This window comes from Choloepus didactylus, chromosome 8 (assembly GCF_015220235.1).
Source record: "Choloepus didactylus isolate mChoDid1 chromosome 8, mChoDid1.pri, whole genome shotgun sequence".
In the NCBI taxonomy this organism is placed as follows: domain Eukaryota; kingdom Metazoa; phylum Chordata; class Mammalia; order Pilosa; family Megalonychidae; genus Choloepus; species Choloepus didactylus.
In genome coordinates this window covers 143,046,393-143,068,920 of record NC_051314.1, presented here as the reverse complement: position 1 = coordinate 143,068,920, position 22,528 = coordinate 143,046,393, and the positions used below count along the sequence as shown (strand labels likewise).

Here is a 22,528-nt window from a genome sequence, read left to right as displayed (position 1 = left end):
CAGAGATAAATGAAATATAGAATTAAAAAAACAATATAGAGAATCAACAAAACCAAAAGTTGGTTCCTTGAAAAAAATCAATAAAATTGACAAGCTAGACTGACAAATTTAGAAAAAGATACAGGACTCAAATAACTAAGATAAGAAATGGAAGGTGGGACATTACTACTGACCCCACAAAAATAAAAAGGACTATAAGAGGACACTAAGAACTACTGTACACCAGCAAATTAAATAACCTGGATGAAATGAAAAAATTCCTAGAAACACACAAAATACCTACACCGACTCAAAAAAGAAATGGAAGATTTCAACAGACAAACAGCAAGTAAAGAGATTGAATCAGTAATCAGAAACCTCCCAATAAAGGAAACTCCAGGACCAGACACCTTTACTGGTGAATTTTACCAAACATTCTAAGAATTGACACCAATCCTGCTCAAACACTTACAAAAAATTGAAGAATATGGAATACTTCTTATCTCATTCTATGAAGCCAGCATTACTCTGATGCCAAAGTCAGAAAAAGATACCAAAAGAAAAGAAAATGAGAGACCACTATTCCTTATAAATATAGATGAAAAATCCCCAATGCAGAACTAGCCAAACTGAATCCAACAGCACATTACAAGGATTCCACACCACGATCAAGTGGGATATATCCCAGGAATGCAAGGGAGGTTCGACATGAGAAATAAGACACCACGTTAACAGAATGAAGGGGAAAAAAACACATGATCATCTCAATTGATGCAGAAAAGGCATTTGTCAAAATCCAGTATCCCTTCTTGATAAAAACACTTAGAAACTGGGAATAGAAAGAAACTTCCTCAACATGACAAAGAGCATATATGAAAAGCCCATAGCTGACATCATACTTAATGATGAAAGACTGAAAACCTTCCCTCTAAGACCAGGAACAAGACAAGGATGACCACTGTCACCACTGTTATTCAACACGGTACTGGAAGTTCTAGCCAGAGAAATTAGATAAGAAAATGAAAAAAAAGCATCAAAATTGGAAAGGAAGAAATAAAACTTCCCTTGTTTGCAGATGACATGATCCTATATACAGAAAACCCTGAAAAATCCACACAAAGCTACTAGAGCTAATAAACAAATTCAGCTAAGTGGTGGAGTACCTGATCAACATGCAAAAATCAGTAGTGACTCTGTATACTAGCAATGAACAATCTGAAGGGGAAATCAAGGGAAAAATTCCATTTACAATAGCAACTAAAATAATCAAATATCTAGAAATAAATTTAACCAAAGATGTAAAGGACTTATGCATAGAAAACAACAAAACATTGCTAAAAGAAATCACAGAGGATCTAAATAAATGGAAGGACATCCCATGCTGATGGATTGGAAGACTAACTATTGGCAAGATGGTGATTCTACCCAAAACAATTCAGATTCAACTCAATCCCTATCAAAATCTCACTGCCTTCTTTGAAGAAATGGAAAAACAAACATCAAATTTATATGGAAGGGTAATGGGCCCCAAATAGCCAAAACCATCTTTAAGAAGAATCAAGTTGGAGAACTCACACTGCCAATTTTAAAACTTATTACAAAGCTACAGTAATCAAAACAGTATGGTACTGGCATAAGGACAGACATATAGACCAATGTCATCAAATTGAGGGTTCAGAAATAAATTCTCACAATTAGGGCCAACTGAATTTTAACAAGTGTGCCAAACCCACTTAATGGGGAAGGAATTATCTCTTCAACAAATAGTGCTGGGAAAACTGGATATCCACTTGCAAAATAATGAAGGTGGACCTCTACCTCATACCATATACAAAAATCAACCCAAAATGGATCCAAGGCCTAAGTATAAGAGCCAGAACTATAAAATTCCTAGAAGAAAATGTAGGGAAGTATCTTTAGGACCTTGTGTTAGGCAATGATTTCCTAGACTTTATACCCAAAGCCCAAGCAACTAAAGAAAAAAATAGATAAATGGGACCAACTCAAAATAAAAAATTGTGACTTGTTTCTCATTCAAAAGGTCTTTTGTGGGTGCACCCTGAAAACCTAGGCATGACGCCACTTTGCAAGCAGGGTTTTATGTGTAGTTGAGTCATGAGCTGGCAGAAGAAAACATAGGGAAGTATCCTCAGGATCTTCTGTTAGGCAATGGTTTCATAGACTTTACACCAAAAGCACAAGCAACAAAAGACAAAATGGATAAATGAGACCTCCTCAAAATTAAATACCTTTTGCATCAAAGGAATTCATCATGAAAATAAAAACACAACTTATGCATAGGAGAAAATATTTGGAAACCACACATCTGATAAGGGTTTAATATTCATAATATATAATATATGGATAGGTATATATCATATATATAATATATATAAAGAAACCCTATACCTCAACTGTGAAAAGACAACCCAATTTTAAAAAATGAGTTAAACCTTGGCGGTCTCTCGGAGGCACCAGGCGTGTGACGGGCAAGGGGCATCACCAAAGCAGCGTCACACCCTGGGGTAAAGGCCATGAGAGAAAGTCTTGCTAAGGCTGTTTTTTTCCTGAGTGTTAAAAAGTGACTGCCCAGACACAAACCATGTTGTGAACAATTTCAGTGGTGGATTCAAAAGTTTAAAACTGTACCAAATGCTTTTGCTAACTGCAGTGCCTTCTGTAAATCATTTTAATTTTTTCTGGAACTTGATTTTTTTTAAGATACTAAGGAGGCATAAGTGAGATTCTTCTTCCTTTATCAAAATTCTGAATTGAAATTTATGTTTGGAAAAAAAAAAAGCTTATTTATTTCACTCAATTCCAAGAGACAGGTCATGAATATTGGAATCAGGATATAGATTACTAAGGTTCAGAAAGTTGTTAAACAGGCTGTTTTCATTTGTTGTGTAGCACATAATCTAGGTATAAGATACAATACATATTCATAAAAACAATGGCATTTTATAAAAAGGCATCTTTGTTCTCAAAAGAAACAAGAATATGGATATTATATTTACAGTGATAATCTGTTTTCTCTAAAATCTGGCCATTTGGTCCTGTATATCACTGTAATTATTCAGATGGTAATTAAATAGTGTTTTTGCCCTAATTTTTCAAATTGCTGTTCCTCAGTTTTGGGTAATTTTAGCTTTCTTTGATTATTTCTCCATTTTTTTGTAGAAGCAGTATGCAGGTGTTTAAAAAGAAAATGAGCCTGTTAGTGTATCATCAAATGCTTTGGGTTTACTTTTTTGTTTTTTATAAAAAGTAAGTGAAATAAATTATTTAAAAAAAAAATGAGTTAAAGACCTGAATAGACATTTCTCCAAAGAAGGTATACAAATGGCCATTAAGCACATGGAAAGATGCCCACCATCATTAGCTATTAGAGAAATGCAAATCAAAACCACAATGAAATACCATTTCACACCCAGTGGAATGGCTGCTATTAAAAAAACAAAAAAGACAGAAAATAACAAGTGTTCGAGGGGATGTGGAGAAATAAGAACACTCATTCCTTGTTGGTATGAATGTAATATGGTGCAGCTGCTCTGGAAAATAGCTTGGCGGTTTTCGGAAAGTTGAGTATAGGATTACCAAATGACCCAGCAATCCCTCTACCAGGTATATACCCAAAAGAACTGAAAGCAGGAACTTGAACAGATATTTGCACACCAGTGTTCACAGCAGCATTATTCATAATTGGTAAAAGATGAAAGCAACTCATGTCCATCACCAAATGAATGGATAAACAAAATGTGACTATACATACAATGGAATGTTATTCAGCTATAAAAAGGAATGAGGTTCTGACACATGCAACAAAATGGATGAACCTTTAAGACATCATGTTGAGAGAAATAAGCCAGATACAAAAAGGCAAATATTGTATGATCTCACTAATACAAAAAAATTAGAATATGCAAACTCATAGAGTACGAAACTAGAATACAGGTTACGAAAGATGGAGCAGGGGTAGGGAATGGGGAGTTAATGCTTAATTGGTGCAGAGTTTCTACGTGGGGTGATGGGGAAGTTTTGGCAATGGATGATGGTGATGGAAGCACAATACTGTGAACGTAATTAACACTGCTGAATTGTATATTTTAATGTGGCTAAAACTGGAAATTTTAGGTTGTACATGTTGCTACAACAAAAAATTTTTAAAAACCATAGCACTGTAGAACACAAACTATGTAACCTAATGTAAACTATGGACCATAGTTAATAGTATAATTATAATAACATTGTTTCATCAGTTGTAACAAAGGTACCACACTAACGCAAAGTGTTAATAATAAGGGAAAATGTGTGTTGAGGGGGTGATATATGGGTACTCTGTATTCTCTGCATGAGTTTCCTGTAAATCTAAAACTTTACTAATTAAATTAAAAAAAAAAAAAAGATGTAGGACTTGATTCAGAGGCTTGGGGAGCCACCCTGATCTGAGCAAAATGGATGGGTGGTTCAGTGGATCTGTGTTTGGCAGCTGGGACAAAGTATGGAAACAGACACGCCATCACAGATAATGCAAATAATCCAGGCCAACCAAATGCACATTCAGGCAGGACCTGTGTACAAGAGAAAAAGTGGATGAATTTGAACAGCATTCAGAAATGTGGTATCTTCAGGAAGATAAGGTGGGTCTGAGCAGAGAAAGTCACCAACAACAAATGTTTCTTGGCGCCACCCTCCCCCATCCCCTATCCCAAACACTCACAGCATCTCCAGGCCAAAAAGGATTTCAGTACAGCCACCATCTGCTGCTTGGATCCCCTCTGAAACTGCCCTGCCAAGTGTGGAAATGCAAACATCCCCCCTCCTCCTCTCTGAAGAAAACAAGCTTACCAGGAAAGACAGAAGGATTGGCTTTGCTCCGACAAACGCGAGCCAAGTTAGCCAAAACCTGAAGCACATCCAAAAAACAGAAGCGGCCCCTGAGTTCCAGATGTAGGTGCTTTGAGACAGTTGAAGATAAAACCTCTTTTTGCTTCCCCCGCGATTGCCTCGTGTTGTTTCCCTTCTGTGTACCTTAGAGATCCGAGCCCCCAGGGCTGGGTTCACCAGGAGCTGTTTTCAGCCCAGAGTGGAGCACCTGGCTGAGGAAGTAGCATCTGAGGACAGACCCTGCTGAGTAGGATGCACTTGGGTTCTGATTTGATTTCCAAGCAGCCCAAGACCAGAGAGGAGGCAATCCAGGAAGATGTTGTATCTCGGGGCCACGGGGGTAAAGTCTGCCGTGAGTGGGACATTGGCTTTGCACAGGGAAACAAAGAAAGTGAACCAAAAGCTGCTCCTGGGCTTGAAGAACAGTGAACTGTAGGGAGATTAGACGTAAGTTCTGGAGCCAATTTCTATTTACTAATTTCCTAGAGCAGGAAATAGACAGTGAGCCTGAAACACACAGACGCATCTCTGTGGATCCTGTGCACACCTCCCCTCTCCTTATTTTCCCTCTTCCTTCCACACTCCCCCCTCCCCCCAAAAAAAATATTAGGCAGAGTTTGATTACTGACAATTATCATTCATTAGGCTGTGACCACGTGCAGATGGGCTTAAACAGTCAGGGACAGAGGGGAGCCAATTACATCTAATTCAGGAAAATGGGAAGGCAGGCACCCGAGCCAGTGCATGTATCATATGGCAGAACCGGCAAAGGAAACGGGAATCTGGGAAATGATCTCCCTGGGTAGGGATAGGATATCTATCTGCTAGAGTGTAAGAGAGGCTTTTCTGAAAAGTAAAGGAACAGGATATTTGAGTGAAGGACTAGGTGATCATCAGGAGTCCATGGGTATCAGGGATCAGGATTGGGGGACCTGGGTCTGTGCATTTGTGACATTATGGGCAAAACTTCATTGAATCAGTGGAGCTGGGAAGAGAGAGGGATGTGAAAAATGCAATGAAAGAACTGGTTTCTCAGTGTTGTCTTTCAGGTCTCAAAAGGACAAAGAGGAACTTGATAATTTTGTAGCCTTTGCTATTCTCTTCGTACAAGCGATGAAATTAGCATTGTACAGCACCAAATTCATTACTTTTGTGCTTAAGCAGACTAGCATTCACTGGCCAAAACACTGCAACACAGTGAGACTTGGAGGGATGTCACTGACTTTTGGGGGGTGCAGAGCCAAAATTTGGGAAAGGGTTTCATCACTCATTGTATTCCAATAGAGAGCACGCCCTCTACACTTCTGCAGACTCCGGCCATGCTTGGAACGGCCTGCCGCCCACCACCTTCTCCGGCATCGAGGCCCCTGGCGTCCGTGCTGAGACCGAGCGCGCCTCCCGGACGCCCGCACGGTTCCTTCGCGTTGTTCCCATGGGCCTCCCTGAGCCCACCCGCTGGGGTGCCCGGGGGGCACCGCTCGAGGGAAGCGGACAGTAGCCGGTGGTCTTGGAGGGACTGCGGGGCGGGTTGGGGACACCAGGGAGGGATGGAGGGGACTTCTTAACTGTGATCAACTCTATCGCTTGTCCTTCAGTTAGAAATCATTAATTCATCCTTTCTGAAATCAGATGCACAAGTGCCAATACAGGGAGTTGAATGTCCTTTCCTTTTTGCCTCTTGCCGAAAAAAAAGAAAAAAAGCTATGGTTTTACCAGATACTGTATGAGTCCACTGATTAAAATGAAAGAAAATTATTGGCATCACCAGGGCATTAATGATTTAATATGATAATTTACTACTTATATTTCAACTTTCTTCTCATGATTAAAATTCTATTCTTCCACAAAATGTGAAAACGTTGGACTTCCCCACCTGGGCTACTGCTGATTTTCCTGCAAACATTGAGGTCTGCCAATTGAGTGGGCTGAGCCTTCGATCTCTGGGGCCTTCCCCTATAAGGCTAGTTGCTGTAAGGGAGAGGCTAAGCCCACTTATAATTGTGCCTAGGAGTCCCCCCCAGGGAGCCTCTTTTTTGCTCAGATGTGGCACCCTCTCTCTCTAAGCCCACGTGGCAGGTGAACTCACTGCCCTCCCCACTATGTGGGACATGACACCCATGGGTGTGAATCCTCCTGGCAATGCAGGAAGTGGCTCCTGGAGATGAGCCTGGATCCAGCACTGTGGGATTGAGAGGATCTTCTTGACCAAAAGGGGGAAGAGAGATGAAACAAAATAAGGTTCCAGTGGCTCAGAGATTTCAAATAGTCAAGAGGTCACTCTGGAGGGTACATAGATATCACCTTTTAGTCTTTAGTGTGTTGGAATGGCTAGAGGGAAATACCTGAAGCTGTGAAACTGCAACCCAGTGACCTTGATTCTTGAAGAGGATTGTATAACCACGTAGCTTACACGGTGCGACTGTGTGACTATGAAAACCTCATGGCTCGCACTCCCTTTATCCAGTGTAAGGACAGATGAGTGGGAAAATGGGGACAAAAATTAGATGAAGAATAGAGTGGGATGGAGGGGTTCCTTTTTGCTTTTATTTTTATTTTGGAGTAAGGAAAAGCTTCAAAAATTGATTCTGGTGATGAATGCACAACCATATGATGGTGCTGTGAATAATTGACTGTGCATTGTGGATGACTGTAGGGTGTGTGTATATATCTCAATAAAACTGTATTTAAGAAAGCAAAAGAACAGTGTGGGGAGGAGAGGAATGGGATGTTTTAGATGTTCTTTTTTATTTTAATTTTAATTTTATTTTTTTGAATAATGAAAATGTTCAGATTGATTGTGGTGATGAATGCACAACTATATGACAATACTATGAACAACTGATTGTACACTTTGAATGATTGTTATGTGAATATACCTCAATAAAATTGCATTAAAAAATTTCATTCTCCCACAGCAGTTGTCATTTTATTCAGTTTGGTGTCACAGATCCCTCTGAGTAGCCAGTGAAAGTTAGGAACTCTTTCCCAAGAAATGCACAAGTAGATATAATTTTGCACATAATTTCAGAAGGTTCCTAGACTCCCTTGGAGAACCTTGGGGCCTTAACTTAGCAATTCTCTTCTCTTGCCTCCTACATCCATTGGATTGGGATTCTGAGTTGTTCATGGCATCCCCGCATTGAGCACTGGGCTTGAAAACCATGTAGCTGCTCAGTAAATGTTATTGTTTAATGATTTGATTTAGGGAAGCATGGTGGAATGAGAGAAATGATATTTAGAAATAGGGAAAAAGCATCTTAATGCTGTGCAAGAAAAAAATTATTGGCATATCAGCTGTTTCTATTTTGGGGGGGATTTGTATCACTTGGAAAGTTCACCCTGTGAAAGAACACCTATTAGAATGGCTAATATCCAATTAATAACACCTACAGCATGCAACAGGAACTCTCACTCATTGCTGGTGGGGATGCAAAATGGTACAAAAACCATTTGGTGGTTTCTTACAAAGTTAAACGTAGGCTTAGCATATGATTCAGCAATCACTGCTAGGCGTTTACCCAAATGAGTTGAAAACTTATGTCCACATAAAAACCTGCACATGAATGTTTGTGGCAGCTTTACTCAAATAGGATTTTCATAAATTGGAAGCCACCAAGGTGCCTTTGCATAGATGAATGGATAAACAAACTGTGGTCCATCACTACAATGGAATATAATTCAGCGATAACAAGAAACGAGCCATCAAGCCAGGAACAGGCAGGGGGGAACCTTAAATGCATATTGGGAAGTGAAAGAAGCCAGTCCGAAAAGGCTCCATACTGGATGATTCCCATTATGTGACATTCTTAAAAAGGCAAATCTATTGACAGTGAAGGGATCAGTGGTTGATGGGGATTCATGGGGAGGAGAGAGGGATAAACGCATGGAAAACAGGGCATTTTGAGGGCATTGAAACTCTTCCCTATGATACTGTGTTAGAGACATGATACGTGTCTGTCAAAACCCACAGGGCTCTATAGCCAGAAGAGAGAACCCTATTGTAAACTACGGGCTTTAATTACTAATATTGTATCAAAATGTCAATACAATTGTGACAAATGCAATTGACTAATGCAAGATGTTAATAATGGGGGCAGGGGACTTTCTGCTCAATTTTTCTGTAAGCCTAAAATTGTTCTATAGTCTATTTTTTAAAAGTTAATTAGAAGAAACCCTGTAATATCAGAGACTGATTAATCTGGTTTAATCCATTAAATTAAAAAAAAAGCAAACAAACAAAAAGCAGCCTGTCTTACAGAGACAGGGATCTGAAAATTTTGCCCTTGGAAGAGTTAAATTAATTTGGAAAGATGTAGTTATAAGGATAAACCTAGATTGGGGCCTAGGGGACATCAGAGAGGACCCCCAAAAGATCAAGACATGGCTAAAATTTGCCTTAGCATTCCTGCATCTTTACAGAATCAGTCCACCAGGAAAATGCTGTGAGGGGGTAGAGAACCAGTAGCTCCAGGCCCAGACCCTACCTTGGGATATAGTGCAGGGGTCAGTCTGCCAAGCCCCCCATCTCGCCTCCCCATGTCTTCTGGCTCCCTTGCTCTGGTCCTCTTGACCCTGGAGACAGCATTTGACAATGCCAACCACTCCTACCTTCTTAAAATTCTCTTCATCCCCAAATTCCAGAATGACACTGTCCTAGCATTCCGACTGCTTGCCTGGCAATGGGGAGGTGCTGGGTTAGCCAAAATAACCCAAGGGCTCTCCAAGGAGCTCATGGCTTGGTGGGGACACAGCGCAGAGAGAAAGCACGTATATGGAATAATAACTGCAAACAGCAGGATAGCCTCCATAGGCTACAAGATACACAGGGGCACAAGAAAACGATGGTGTATTAGTTTCCCGCTGCTGCCATAACAAATGACCACAAAGTCAGTGGTTTAAAACAACACACACTTATTTTCTGACAGTTCTGGAGGTCAGGAGTCCTACCTGGGTTGGCAAGCCTGGGCTCCTTCTGGAAGCTCTAGAAAGATCCCATTTCTTTGCCTTTTCCAGCTTCTAGAAGCCACCTCCACCTTTCTTGGCTTGGGACCCTGCATCACTCTGGCCTCTGCTTCCATCGCCACATCTCCTTCTCTCCCTCTCCTGCTCCTCTTTTCTCTTTATGAGGCCCCTCATACCTACCTGGCTGATCCAGGATAATCTGCCCATCTCAAGATCCATAATACAATCGCATTGGCAAGGGCCGTTTGTCATGTCAGGTGACACCTTCACAGGTTCTAGGGATGGGGGTGTGGATTTCTTTGGGGGATCGGTGTTCCTCCCCCTGAAGGGGACTCTTCAGAGAGAAGACTCGTGGGGCTGAATCTTATGGGTTTAGTTACCATTCACCAGAAAGGAGGCAGAGGGACATGGGAGCACAAGCAAAGAAGCGGCACCTGCCAAGATGCTAGCGAGAAAGAGAAGCGTGAGCCTGGAGATACATCAGTGGCTCAGTTCGGCTGTATAGCTGCAGAATGGGAAGAGGGCAACTTCCGGAGATTAAAGCGGACAAGAGGAAGCCAGATCGTGAAGGTGTGTTTTTTTGGAAACCATATGAAGGAGTCTGATGTTTATCCTACAGCCCTTAGGTACTTCGCCAATGCTTTTACTTTGGCTTGTGCCATTATTACTTTAACATTCTTTTTAGATTGACTCGCTTCTGGTCCTAAACAAAAGTCAGGGAAATTGTGGGTTTTATTTATGAGTTATATTTTTCCAATGTGCATGCAAATGAATACAAACTATAAAAATATCCTGCCCTTCGCATACCACCTAAAATCATCCTTGAGCATCTGCGAATGGGCATCACCCTTTGAGAAAGGGAGCCACAGGCAATGGAAGCTTCTAAAGGTTGCAAGCAGGAAAAGAACAAAATCAGATTTGCATTTTAAAAATATCATTCAGGCAGCGTTAGTCACTTTGGGCCAACTGAAATAAGTGAAACTCACAGCCAAAGCATCATAAATTAGGAGACAACCACAAGTGTTGAGTTGAGAGATAAGGAAATGAAAAAGGACTGTAACCATGGCCGTGGAGGCGAGGGCTGGAACGTGAAAACTCTCAAGGAGGTAGAACTGGCTAATCTTGGTGAGAGACCAGAAGGAAAGGCAGGGGCTGGATGGCCCACTGGGTTTCCAGCAGATGCCACGGGGGAGATAACTGTCCATTAGCCACAAGTGTCACTAGACAGAGAGTGGAATGAGAGGGGGGCAGGACTGGGGGGAAAGTGACCATTTTAGTCTGGAACATGTTGAATTTGAAGTGTTCACAGAACATGCATGTGGAAGGCCAGTAAGTGCTTGTCTGTCTGTGTTTAGGGATTTGGGAGTCTTTAAGCTCAGTGCCCTCCAATAGTGCGAGCCACCTATAGAATTTTTAATGTTCCAAACAGCCCCTCATGGGGAGAAAGAAAGATTTTAAGGGGGTGCTGCCGCTGTGACCAATTATCCCAACCTTAGAGGCATAAAACAATGCCAGTTTATCTGACTGTTCCATAGCAGAGTCTGACTTGGACCTCACTGGGCTCCCATCCAGGTATTGGTGGGTTGCATTTCTTTCTGGAGGCTGAAAGGGAGAAAATTCCACGCCTCTTTCACTTTCTAGAGGCCACCTGCTTTTCTCCACTTGTGGCTCCTTTCTACATCTTCAAAGCCAGTAACATCAGGCCAAGTCCTTCTCATGCTGACACCTGTATGGTTCTAGATTTTGATTCCCTCTTCTGTTTTAACACTTTATTTTTTATGCAATTTTATTGAGATATAATCACATAGCATAAATCATTCAAAGTGTACAATCAGTTGTTCACAGTATTGTCATATAGTTGTACCTTCATCACCACAATCAAACTTAACATTTTATTTTAATTAAGAAATTTTCATTGTTATAAAATACATGTAACATAAAATTTTCCGTTTTAATCCTTTTAAGTGTACAATTCAGTGACATTATTTATGTCCACAATGTTATGCAACCATCACCACTATTTATTCCCAGAACTTTTTCATCACTCCAAACAGCAACTCTGTACCCATTAAGCAATAACTCTCCATTGCCCTTCCCCCCAGACCTAGTAAACTCTAATCTACTTTCTCTCTCTGCGAATTTGCCTATTCTATACATTTCACATAAGTGGAATGTGCCGGTTTGAACATATTATGTCCCCCAAAATGCCATTATCTCTGATGTAATCTTGTGTGGGCAGATGTATCAGTGTTGATTAGATTGTAATTCTTTCAGTGTTTCTGTGGAGATGTGCCCCACCCAGCTGTGGGTGATGACTCAGATTGGATAATTTCCATGGCGGTGTTACCCCACCCATTCATGGTGGGTCTAAATTAAATCACTGGAGCCATATATATGAGCTGACAAAAAGAAGGAACTCAGTGCAGCTGAGAGTGACATTTTGAAGGGAAGCTACAGCCAAGAGGGACACTTTGAAGAATGCACAGAAGCTGAGAGAGTAGCTGTGGATGAGAGACAGTTTGAAGACGGCATTGAAAGCAGACTCTTGCTCCAGAGAAGCTAAGAGAGGACAAACACCCTAAGAGCAACTAAGAGTGACATTTTTGAAGAACTGCAGCCTAGAGAGGAATGTCCTGGAAGAAAGCCGTTCTGAAACCAGAACTCTGGAGCAGACACCAGCCTGGTGCCTTCCCAGAGGTTTTTTGGATGCCATTGGCCATCCTCCAGTGAAGGTATCTGATTGTTGATGTGTTACCTTGGACACCTGATGGCCTTAAGACTTTAACTGTGTAACCAAAAAAACCCCTTTATAAAAGCCAATCAATTTCTGGTGTTTTGAGAAAAGGCAGCATTGGCAAACTAAAACATGGAATCATACAATTATTTGTCTTCTGCATCTGGCTTCTCTCACTTAGCATAATATTTTCTAGGGTCATCCATGCTGAAGCATGTAGCAAAACTCCATTCCTTTTTATGGCTGAATAATATTCCATTGTTCTGATATACCACAATTTGATCATCCCTTCATTTGCTGATGGACCTTTGGTTTTTCCCCATCTTTTTTGGCTATTGTGAATGCTATGAGCATTGACATACAGGTATCTGTTTGAGTTCCTGTTTTCAATCAGTTTGGATGTATACTCAGGAGTGGCATTGCTTAGTCATATGATAATCCTATGTTTGGAAGTACCACAAAACTTTATACAGCAGCTGCACCAAGCAATGCACAGCATTTCCAATTTATCCACATTTGCCAACACTTATTTTCCTTTATTTTATTAATATTAGATAACAGTCATTCCAGTGGGTATGAAATGGTATCTCATTGTGGATTTGATTTGCATTTCCCTAATGACTAATGATGTTGAGCATCTTTTCATGTGCTTATTGGCCATTTGTATGTCTTCTTTGGAGAAATGTCTATTCAAGTCCTTTGCTGATTTTTACATTGTGTTGTTCACCTTTTTGTTATTGAGTTATAGGAGCTCTTTACATATTCTGGATATTAAATTCTCATCAGATAAATAATTTGCAACTATTTTCTCCCAACCTATGGGCTGACTTTTCACTTTCTTGACAATGTCCTTTGATGCACAAAAGTTTTTAAAAATTTGTACTGGGGTAACATATATATAAGACAAAATTTCCCATTTTAACCATTTTAAGGGTACACTACAGTGATACTAATTACACTCACGATGTCATGCTGCCATAACCACCATCCCTTAACAAGGCTTTTTCATGATCTCAAACAGAAATTCTGTACCTATAAAATTTTTAAATTTTGATTAAATCAGATTTATCTATTTTATCTTCTGTTGCTCGTTTGGGTCATACCCAAGAATCCACTGCCAAATCCAAGGTCATAAAGATTTTTCCCTATATTTGCTTCTAACAGTTTTATGGTTTTAGCACTTAAAATTTAGCTCTTTGATCCATTTTGACCTATTTTTTGTATTTGGTGTGAAGTAGGGGTCCAGTTTAATTCTTTTGCATGTGGCTATCCAATTTTCCCGGTACCATTTGTCGAAGTGACTATTCTTTCCCCATTGAATGGATTTGACATCCTTGTCAAAAATCAATCAACCATAGATTTGCAGGTTTATTTCAGAACTCTGAATTCTAACCAAATGGTTTAAATGTCTATCCTTATGCCTGTACCACAGTGTTTTGTTTACTGTAGCTTCATAATACATTTTGAAACTGGGAAGGATGAGCACTCCAACTTTGTTTATCCTTTTCAAGATAATTTTGGCTATTCAGGGTCCCTTAAAATTCCATATGAATTTGATCAGGTTTTCCATTTCTGCAAAAGAAAAAAACAAAAACAAAAACAAAAAAACAGATTCTGATTGGAATTGCATTAAATCCAAAAATTGCTTTGGGTAATATTGACACCTTAATGATATTAAGTCTTCCAATCCATAAACATGGAATGTCATTCCACTGACTTAGGTCTTCTTTAATTTTTTTTCAGCAATGTTTTGTAGTTTTCAGGGTACAGGACTTTTTCATGGTTAAATTTATTCCTAGGTATTTTATTCTTTTAGGTGATATTGTAAATGGAATTTTCTTAATTTCCTTTTTGGATTGTTCATTGCTGGTGTATAGAAACAACTGATTTTTGTGTGTACCCCAAAAATCTGCTGAATTCATTTATTGACTCTAGTAGCTTTCTTGGGGATTTTATGTTTTCTAGATATGGGATCATGTCATCTGGGAATACAGATAGTTCTACTTCTCCTTTCCAATTTAGATGACTTTTATTTCTTTTTCTTTCCTAATTATTCTGGCTAGAACTTCTAATGCAGTGTTAAACAGCAGTAGTGAAAACAGACATCGTCTTTTCCCAATTTTAGGGGGAAAGCTCCTAGTCTTTCACCACTGAGTATAACATCAGCTGTGGATTTTACATAGCAACCCTTAGTCATGTTGAGTAAGTTCCCTCCTATTGCTAGTTTTGTGAGAGTTTTTATCATGGAATGGTGCTGAATTTTGTCAAATGTCCTTTTTTTTTTGCATCAATTGAGATGCTCATGTGGTTGTTTGCCTTCATTCTATCGAAGTGTATTACACTGACTGATTTTCTTATGAACCATCCTTGCCTTCCTGGGATAAATCCCACTTGGTTATGGTGTATAATTCTTTTAATATGCTGTTGGATTCAGTTTGTTAGCAACTTGCCAGGGATATCTGCATATATATTCATAAAAGATAGTATGTAATTTTTGTCTCCTGATGTGTTTATCTGGCTTTGGCATCAGGGTAACGCTGACCTCATAGAATAAGTTAGTAATATTCTCTCCTCTTCTATATTTTGGAAGAGTTTGAGAAGGATTGGGATTAATTCATTTTTGAATGTTGAGTAGAATTCACCAGTGAAAATTATCCTAGACTTTGCTAGATTTTTAAATCACTGATTCAATCTCTTTACTTCTTGAGATTTTATATTTCTTCCTCAGTCACTTTAGGTAAGTTGTGTGCTACTAAGATTACTATCTAATGTGTTGGCATATAATTGTTCATAATATTCTCTTATAATCCTTTCTATTTTTGGAAGGACAGTAGTGATGTCCCCAATTTCATATCTTAGTTATTTGCATCTTCTCCTTTCCTTTCACTGTGTACTAAAGGTTTGTCAATTTTCTTGATCTTTTCAAAGAATCTACTTTTGGTTGTCTGTGAGTATACATGCAGCTTTCTAAATTCACCCATATATACAAGTGTTTTTGATTGCCCTAATTTCCCACAGAAATTCTCTTCTTGTCATCCCTCCCCACCCCTTCCCCAGGCCTTAGGTAGTATAACGTAAGGCTCATTGTAATCTTTTGTCCCGAGGGGCTGTGGGCTGATTGTTTGCCTTATACTGTTTTCAAGCAGTGCCTACAACTATTTCGACCTGAGTTCCAAGACAGGCTTCCTGTAGCCTTCCTGTAGCCACCAGATGGGTTAGCACAGACATACACAGTGATTTGTGAATGAGGTCTGCTTCTGTTCCATCTGGAACCAAGGACCAGGGCCTACAGTGAGGACATGGGCTGTCATTTTCTTCAAGTCTGCTCGAGCTAGGAAGCTGGTGTGGCAAGGGCAAGTGAAAATGCCACAAGGCTTTCCTACCACTTTTCCATGATTCAGCACTCAATGGGTTACTGTAAACCTTTGATTGCTGTCCAGAGTTTTGACAAAGTTGGTCTTGATAATTTCTGCTTGTTCTTCACTTACCTGTTGGGGGACAAGAGTTTGGAGTTGCCTACTCCACCACTCTGCTGACATTCTCCCTCTTCCATTTTTAATGACATTGGGCCCACCGAGATAATCCAAAATAATCTCCCACTTTAGGCTCAATCAATTCATAACCTTAATTCCTCTTTGCCATGTGACCTAACGTCTTCACAGGTTCTAGGAATTAGGATGTGGACATCTTTGGGGGCCATTATTCTGCCTGCCACAGGGGGTGCCCCATACTGTTTCTGAGGAAGAGCCTGATGGGGCTGAGCCTCAGTTGCTCACGGTGGTAATTTTCTCACTAAAACATTCCTCTTTGGCTTTCTCCCTTCGGTATCTGATGATTTGTGCTTCCTGGCTTCTCCCAAATAAACTACTTGATCCCAAGTCCTTGTCTTGAGATCTGCTTTGGGGGAACACAACCTAAGACATGCTCCTTAATCAGTCTGAGCCCTAGCTTCCTCCACCATGAAATGAAAATACATAATAGTATCTACATCATGGGTTTGCTGCGAGAATTCAAAGAGATGATGCGTGTAACCACTTAGTTCATTGGTGTACATGGAAAGGACGTGTTGGCTACTACTGGAGGAGCAGAGGCTGGAGAACAGGCAGAGGACCAACTTTGGAGAGGAGAAGGCAAGCCTTCTTCTGAGACATTGACTCTGATGGTGGGGGAGTCAGGTGGGGATAGGGAGGGAAAGTTAGAGCATTTCCTCTGAGGTCATCCATTTTCTCCTCAATGTGACTCTGCAATCAAGGGCAATAAAATGTGGCACAACCCTTAATAATAATGAAAACCAGGAATAACACACTTAAGGATTTTTGAGCCGTGGCAAAAGCCCAGCTGGCACTGGAGATCATACATCCATAAGGGTATCAATTTCCACATCCTGAGTTTTCTCCAGACCAGTGAAAGGGCAGGGAAGATGAACAGTAGAAGGAAATGAAGGCTGGACATTCGAGGGAGGATCTGGTCACAGAAGGTTGGTAAGAGATGAGCCTGCTGAGGAAACTGTGGGGTCCAGGCTGGAGGGAAAAGGGGGCCACTTTGAGAAACTAGTGGTCCCAATGAGGGTGAAGTGCAGGTGTCAGGGTATAAAGAAATAAGAGGACTACAGCATAGGAAATAGGATATTGGCATTTACGATTTCCAGGGATGTGGGAATCCTGCACACGGCATTCACCAAGGGCCTGGAAGATTGCACACAGCAGCTTACGTGACCTAGGTCAGTTAAGGTTTGACCTATTCTCCTTGTAATATCAGGTGCTAACTGTAATCTGTACCCAAAACTACCTCCTCTTTGAGACTCCCTGAGATACTGTTATCTCTATAATCCTCCCCTCCTCCTGTTGATTACAATCAACCCCTCCCTATGTTGCATGACCCTCCCCCCTTATGCTCTCATACCCATTGGAATGTTGAGTCCTTATAACCAGCTTATTCAGCCCCCCAAAGTGTGGACTATTTGCATGTTGTGCTCCAAACACACCGCCATTCAGAGCAGCTCTGAATCCATTCAGAGAAGCTCCTGATCTCAGGGTAATGTGTCTCGACTTCCCCACCCTGTAGGTAAGCCCCATAATAAAATCTCATGTCTCAGAACATGCCCGGTGCTTTCTTTAGTCCTTTGGCTACAAAAGCCTTCTTGGGCCGTGACAAGGGATGCAGTGATGAGTGGGGGTGGCTAAAGTGGAGTGAAGGCAAGTCATTAGATTTGAGGTATCTATCGTCTAACAGATCTTACTCATGATCATGGAAATCCCTTGGGATAATGACAAGTCAGGGCTCACTTTGAACATGCATGAATCAAAAAATCAACCCCAGGGGCAGATGGTGGTAAAGCTGGATAGCATGTGCCCTGAATGAGAAAGGGAGGGAAATAGTAAAGCAATGTCATTGGAGCTGCCTTAGAGCTAGCAGAATGTGGGATGTAGGAGGAGCAGCCTCTGGGCTTTCTGGGTTTCTGATAAAGCAAGATTCTTCAGGGCATTGGCCCCCAAAAGAAACAGCATAAACCTAGGAGCCTGTTAAAAACCTAAGATTCTTGGCACCTCCCCCTCACCCCACAGACCTCAGATCTGCTAAATGTAATCTTTGGAATGGGGTTGGTGAATTCATATTTTTAACAAACCTCCACCAGGTTATGGAACTCAGGGGAACCATCTTTCAGATGGAGCAGGTGAAACCTAAAAACTCAGGGCAGATGGATTCCAATGGAATGGGGTCCTGGTGAGCCCACTGAGGATGACTCAAAGAAGTTTGGTGGGAAGAAGGCTGACAGAGAAGTATACATCAGAAACACTTGCCTTTAGCGCAAAGGAAGGGCGGGACAAGAGCTGGTGGGATTATGTGAAGGTTCTAGCTTGGCTCCTGATGAATCAAGACCTCTGCGGCTCAGTCAAGAGTTTATGGCCCCTGCTCAGGAGAATTTAACTCAAGTTATTTGGAGCTCCAATGGTTGGGAGAGGAATTAGCTGCCTCCAAGGATGCTTGCCTCCTAGAGACTCAGCAGAGATTGGTTTTCCTCTCCCCTAGTCATTCAATTTCGAAATTCTGAAGAGCTCTGTCCAAAATCTCCTTTGCTTTTTTTCCTTTCTCCGGGTTAATCTCACCTTTTACCAAGGCTACAAAACACCATTTACATGCTGATGGCTACATTTACATCTCAAACTCAGCCCAAGCTCCAGGCCAGTTTTTTTTCTGTGTTTTTTTTTTTAATATTCATTTTACTGAGATATATTCACATACCACGCAGTCATACAAAACAAGTCATACATTCGATTGTTCGCAGTATCATTACATAGTTGCACATTCATCACCAAAATCAATCCCCGACACCCTCATTACCACACACACAAAAATAACCAGAATAATTAAAGTGAAAAAGAGCAACTAAAGTAAAAAAGAACACTGGGCGCCCTTGTCTGTTTGTTTGTTTGTTTCCTTTCCCCACCTTTCCACTCATCCATCCACAAACTAGACAAAGGGGAGTGTGATCCCCATGGCCCCCCCCAATCCCACTGTCTCCCCTCATAAGCCACATTTTTATACAATTGTCTTCAAGATTCACGGGTTCTGGATTGTAGTCTGATAGATTCAGGTATCCGCCACCAGCTACCCCAATTCATTAGAACCTAAAAAGGGTTGTCTATATTGTGCATAAGAGTGCCCACCAGAGTGACCTCTCAGCTCCTTTTCGAATCTCTCTGCCACTGAAGCTTATTTCATTTCCTTTCACATCCCCTTTTTGGTCAAGAAGATGTTCTCCATCCCATGATGCCAGGTCTACATTCCTCCCCGGGAGTCATATTCCACATTGCCAGGGAGATTCACTCCCCTGGGTGTCTGATCCCACGTAGAGGGGAAGGCAGTGATTTCACCTTTCAAGTTGGCTTAGCTAGAGAGAGAGGATCCAGGCCAGTTTTACCAATTGCCTTCCACGGGTAACCTCCTGCAATTAACATTTCCAAAACTGAATTCATCCCCTAAACCAGCTTCCCTTCCTGAGTAGCATCATCAGCCACCCGGTTCTCCAAAACTAGAAATTTGAAGGTCACCTGAAGGTCCTCTCCTTCACCCCTCCAATCACACACTAAATCATATCCAAACCAAATCCCTCCACATTTTTCCACCCCCACTGCTTCAGTACAAGGACCCTCATCATCTCCAGTGAAATGCAATAACCTCCTAACTAGAAAACTGGCCCCATTTTCTCCTCTAGGAGGGAGTACCCTCCCAACATTGACACTGGAGCTAAACTTCTAGAAAAAACAAATCTGACAAACCATGCAGACCATGGAATAAATACCAAATTCCTCAGTAGGCATCCAACCTTCAAACAGTGACCTACTTCTGTTGCATTACTTTCCCTGCAAACCACCACCAATCTTTTTTCCTAGTCATGCACTTTTTTTGCTTAAATGGAAAAATGGCCCAAATGCAAGATCAAGTTTTAAAGGCGAGGAGCCAGAGTATCAATATGTTCCTTCTTTGGTATCCTAATTCTGGGGGTCTGGAAGTGGGGATTGTGTGTGTGTGTGTGTGTCTTCCCAGGTGATCTGGAGGCAAATTCAGGTTTTTCAAACACTGGGTCATGCACAACCACGCCATTCTTAACGAAAGTCTAAGGGATCACATTGAAAAACCAGGCTACAGTTCTTTCCAAACTTAGGGGAATGGTAAAAGCGCAAAGAGCAACCTGCAGGGGCTTCGTCGCACCCAGTCTTCCAGCTTGCATAATAAATAAAAACACTGTGGAACTGCCAGCAAGAAATTTTAAAACTGAAAGGGCATCTGCATAGCCTGCAAACCTGACGCAACAATAAAGTACAATTCGCTTACCAAACACATTTCCGATCAAAAATAATATTCCGGCAATGCTAAACCCCTTTAGAAACGTTTAGTTAGCCTTCATCCACACGCCTCCGTTTTACGGGAAGCCCTAGAAGATGCAGCAATAAAGCATTTCGCTTTCGTGTAATCAGCTCCTCATTAGAAAGCTGAAAACGTGAATTAAGTTACCGCCCAAGTGGAAGTTCTCTCACTGACGTTCATTCAAACCCGTACAGTGTTAGGCTATCATGTTGACGTGGACACATGAGGAACAACGTAGTCCAGGAACCTTAATCTTTGACTTGCTACACAGCACAAGAAACGCTCGAGAAACCTTGCAGGGCGTGTGCCTATTTCTCCAGGGCTCAAGTTAACCCCTGAGCCGGGCTGTATAATAAGAGGGAGACATGATCCAAGCCCTTATTCATCCACGGCGCCTTCTCAAATTGTCTCCTTATTCCCCGTCACCTCCTACAAAGGGACGGAGGCGCTCCAGGAGCAGGCACCGCGCGGGGACCGCGACCGCCCAAGCAAGGAGGCGGCCCGCGCGAAAAGGCGCTTCCCGGCGCTCCCGGCGCTGCCGGTGCAGCTCACAACTTTTGAAATCCATCCCTTCGCATCCTGCAACGGATGCGGCCGCGGCTCGCGTTTGCAACCCCCGCCCTCCCCCGAGACCAATCACCGCGGCGCTCGGCCCCGCGCGGCGCCCCCGCCCTCCCGGCCGCGCAGCCTCCGCGCGCCGCGGCCCTTAAAGGGAGGGTGCGGCCTTAAGGCTCCTCCAGAGCCGGCACGCGGAGCGGGCGGCCCGGACCCGCAGGGCGCCGAGGCCCAGGCCGGGGCTCCCTGGGTCCGTGTCCTCCCGCCTCCCCGCGCTGCGCCCGCGCGGTCCGTCCCCCCCATCCGTCCGTCCCCCGGCTCGCCCGGCGGCGGCGGCGCTTTGGTTCCGGCGGTGCCCGGGCGCCCGACCCGGTGCATTGTGGGAGCGCCGTCTCCCGAGGAGGAGGAGGAGGAGGAGGCGGAAGGCGAGCCGGTAAGCGCGGGCGGGGGGGCAGGCTTAAAGGGAACGTTCGTCCGCCGCCCACCGCGGGCCCGCCCGCCCCCGGCCGCCCGCCCCGCCGCCGCGGTGCACCGGGCGAGTCCCGGCCGCGCGGGGAGCGCAGCGCGGGGCTTGGCGGGGCCGCTTTAAAAAAGAAGCGCCGCCCGCGCGCCCGCCCTCCCGCGCGCGTCGGGGCTGGCGGGGTGCAGGGAGGCGGCGGCGTATGGGTTAATTTTTTCACCCGCCGACATTTTTGTGCGGCGGTCCGCGCGCGCCAGGGGACCCGGCCCGGTCCCGAGCGCCCCCTCCTCAGCGCGTGCCCGGGGCCTCCCTGCACCGCCCCCCCCTTCGGCGGACATTGGGCCCCTCCCCCTCCACTCTCCCGGTTGCCGCGGGCTGGGGTCCCGCCGCGCCCCGCTGTGAAACGGCCCTTGTCCCGACTCTGGGGCGCCCCCTTCCCTGTGGGCCCACTCCCCAGTTGGGGCGGCCCGGATTCGGGTTGTGGAGCGCCCCTCACGGTGGAGCGGTCGCGGTCCCGGCGGTGGAGCGCCCCTCTTACCGCATTTGAGCACCTACCATCCCCAGGAGCGCCCCTCTTCCCGGGTTGGAGCATCCCCCCGTTCCTAGGAGCGCCCCTTCCTCCTGGGTTGGAACACACCGCATCCCCAGGAGCGCCCCCATCTCCTGGATTGGGGCAACTCCCCCATCCCCAGGAGCGCCCCCTTTTCCTGAGTTGGAGCACACCCATCCCCAGGAGCGCCCCTCCTCTTGGGTTGGGGCACTCCCCATCCCCAGGAGTGCCCCCTTTTCCCGAGTAGGGGCACCTCTGTCCCCAGGAGCGCCCCCTCCTCCCGGGTTGTAGCGGCCGGGATCCCGGCCGTAACCCTCGGCCTTGCTCACAAAGAGTGCGGCCCGGCCCGATGGCCCCTCCCGGCGGCGCTTGAGTGAGATTTAAGGTGTCCCGCGGCCGTCCCCTGCCGCGCTTCATGGAGGGTGCCCGGCCTGCGCCCGCGTCGCGGCGCCCACCCCGGCGCTTATGTCCCGGGCCCAGGGGCACGGGTAGGTGGGCCCTGGAGCGCGAGCGGCGGCCCCCCTCCCCACCT

At 43.7% G+C, this 22,528-nt stretch overlaps 1 protein-coding gene and 1 long non-coding RNA gene across 5 annotated transcripts in view; one reads left to right on the top strand and one right to left on the bottom strand.

The window, feature by feature from the left end:
- The window catches only part of LOC119542342, a 77,333-nt gene extending 55,191 nt beyond the window's left edge, over nucleotides 1-22,142 (bottom strand). For both annotated transcript variants that reach the window (XR_005218453.1, XR_005218454.1), the window contains exon 1: nucleotides 22,002-22,142. This is a non-coding gene — a long non-coding RNA (uncharacterized LOC119542342). The remainder of the gene's footprint in view (nucleotides 1-22,001) is intronic.
- SEPHS1 (selenophosphate synthetase 1) overlaps nucleotides 21,172-22,528 on the top strand; it is a 28,121-nt gene continuing 26,764 nt past the window's right edge. Inside the window, exon 1 of one of the 3 annotated variants that reach the window (XM_037847032.1) lies at nucleotides 21,172-21,419. Coding sequence is in view for 2 of the 3 variants with exons in the window: in XM_037847031.1 (XP_037702959.1) it covers nucleotides 22,462-22,484 (23 nt within the window). In the remaining variant the exon portion in view is untranslated. Of the gene's footprint in view, nucleotides 21,420-21,603; nucleotides 22,485-22,528 lie in introns of those variants that run through there. The other 2 variants (XM_037847031.1, XM_037847030.1) reach the window with 2 other exon arrangements.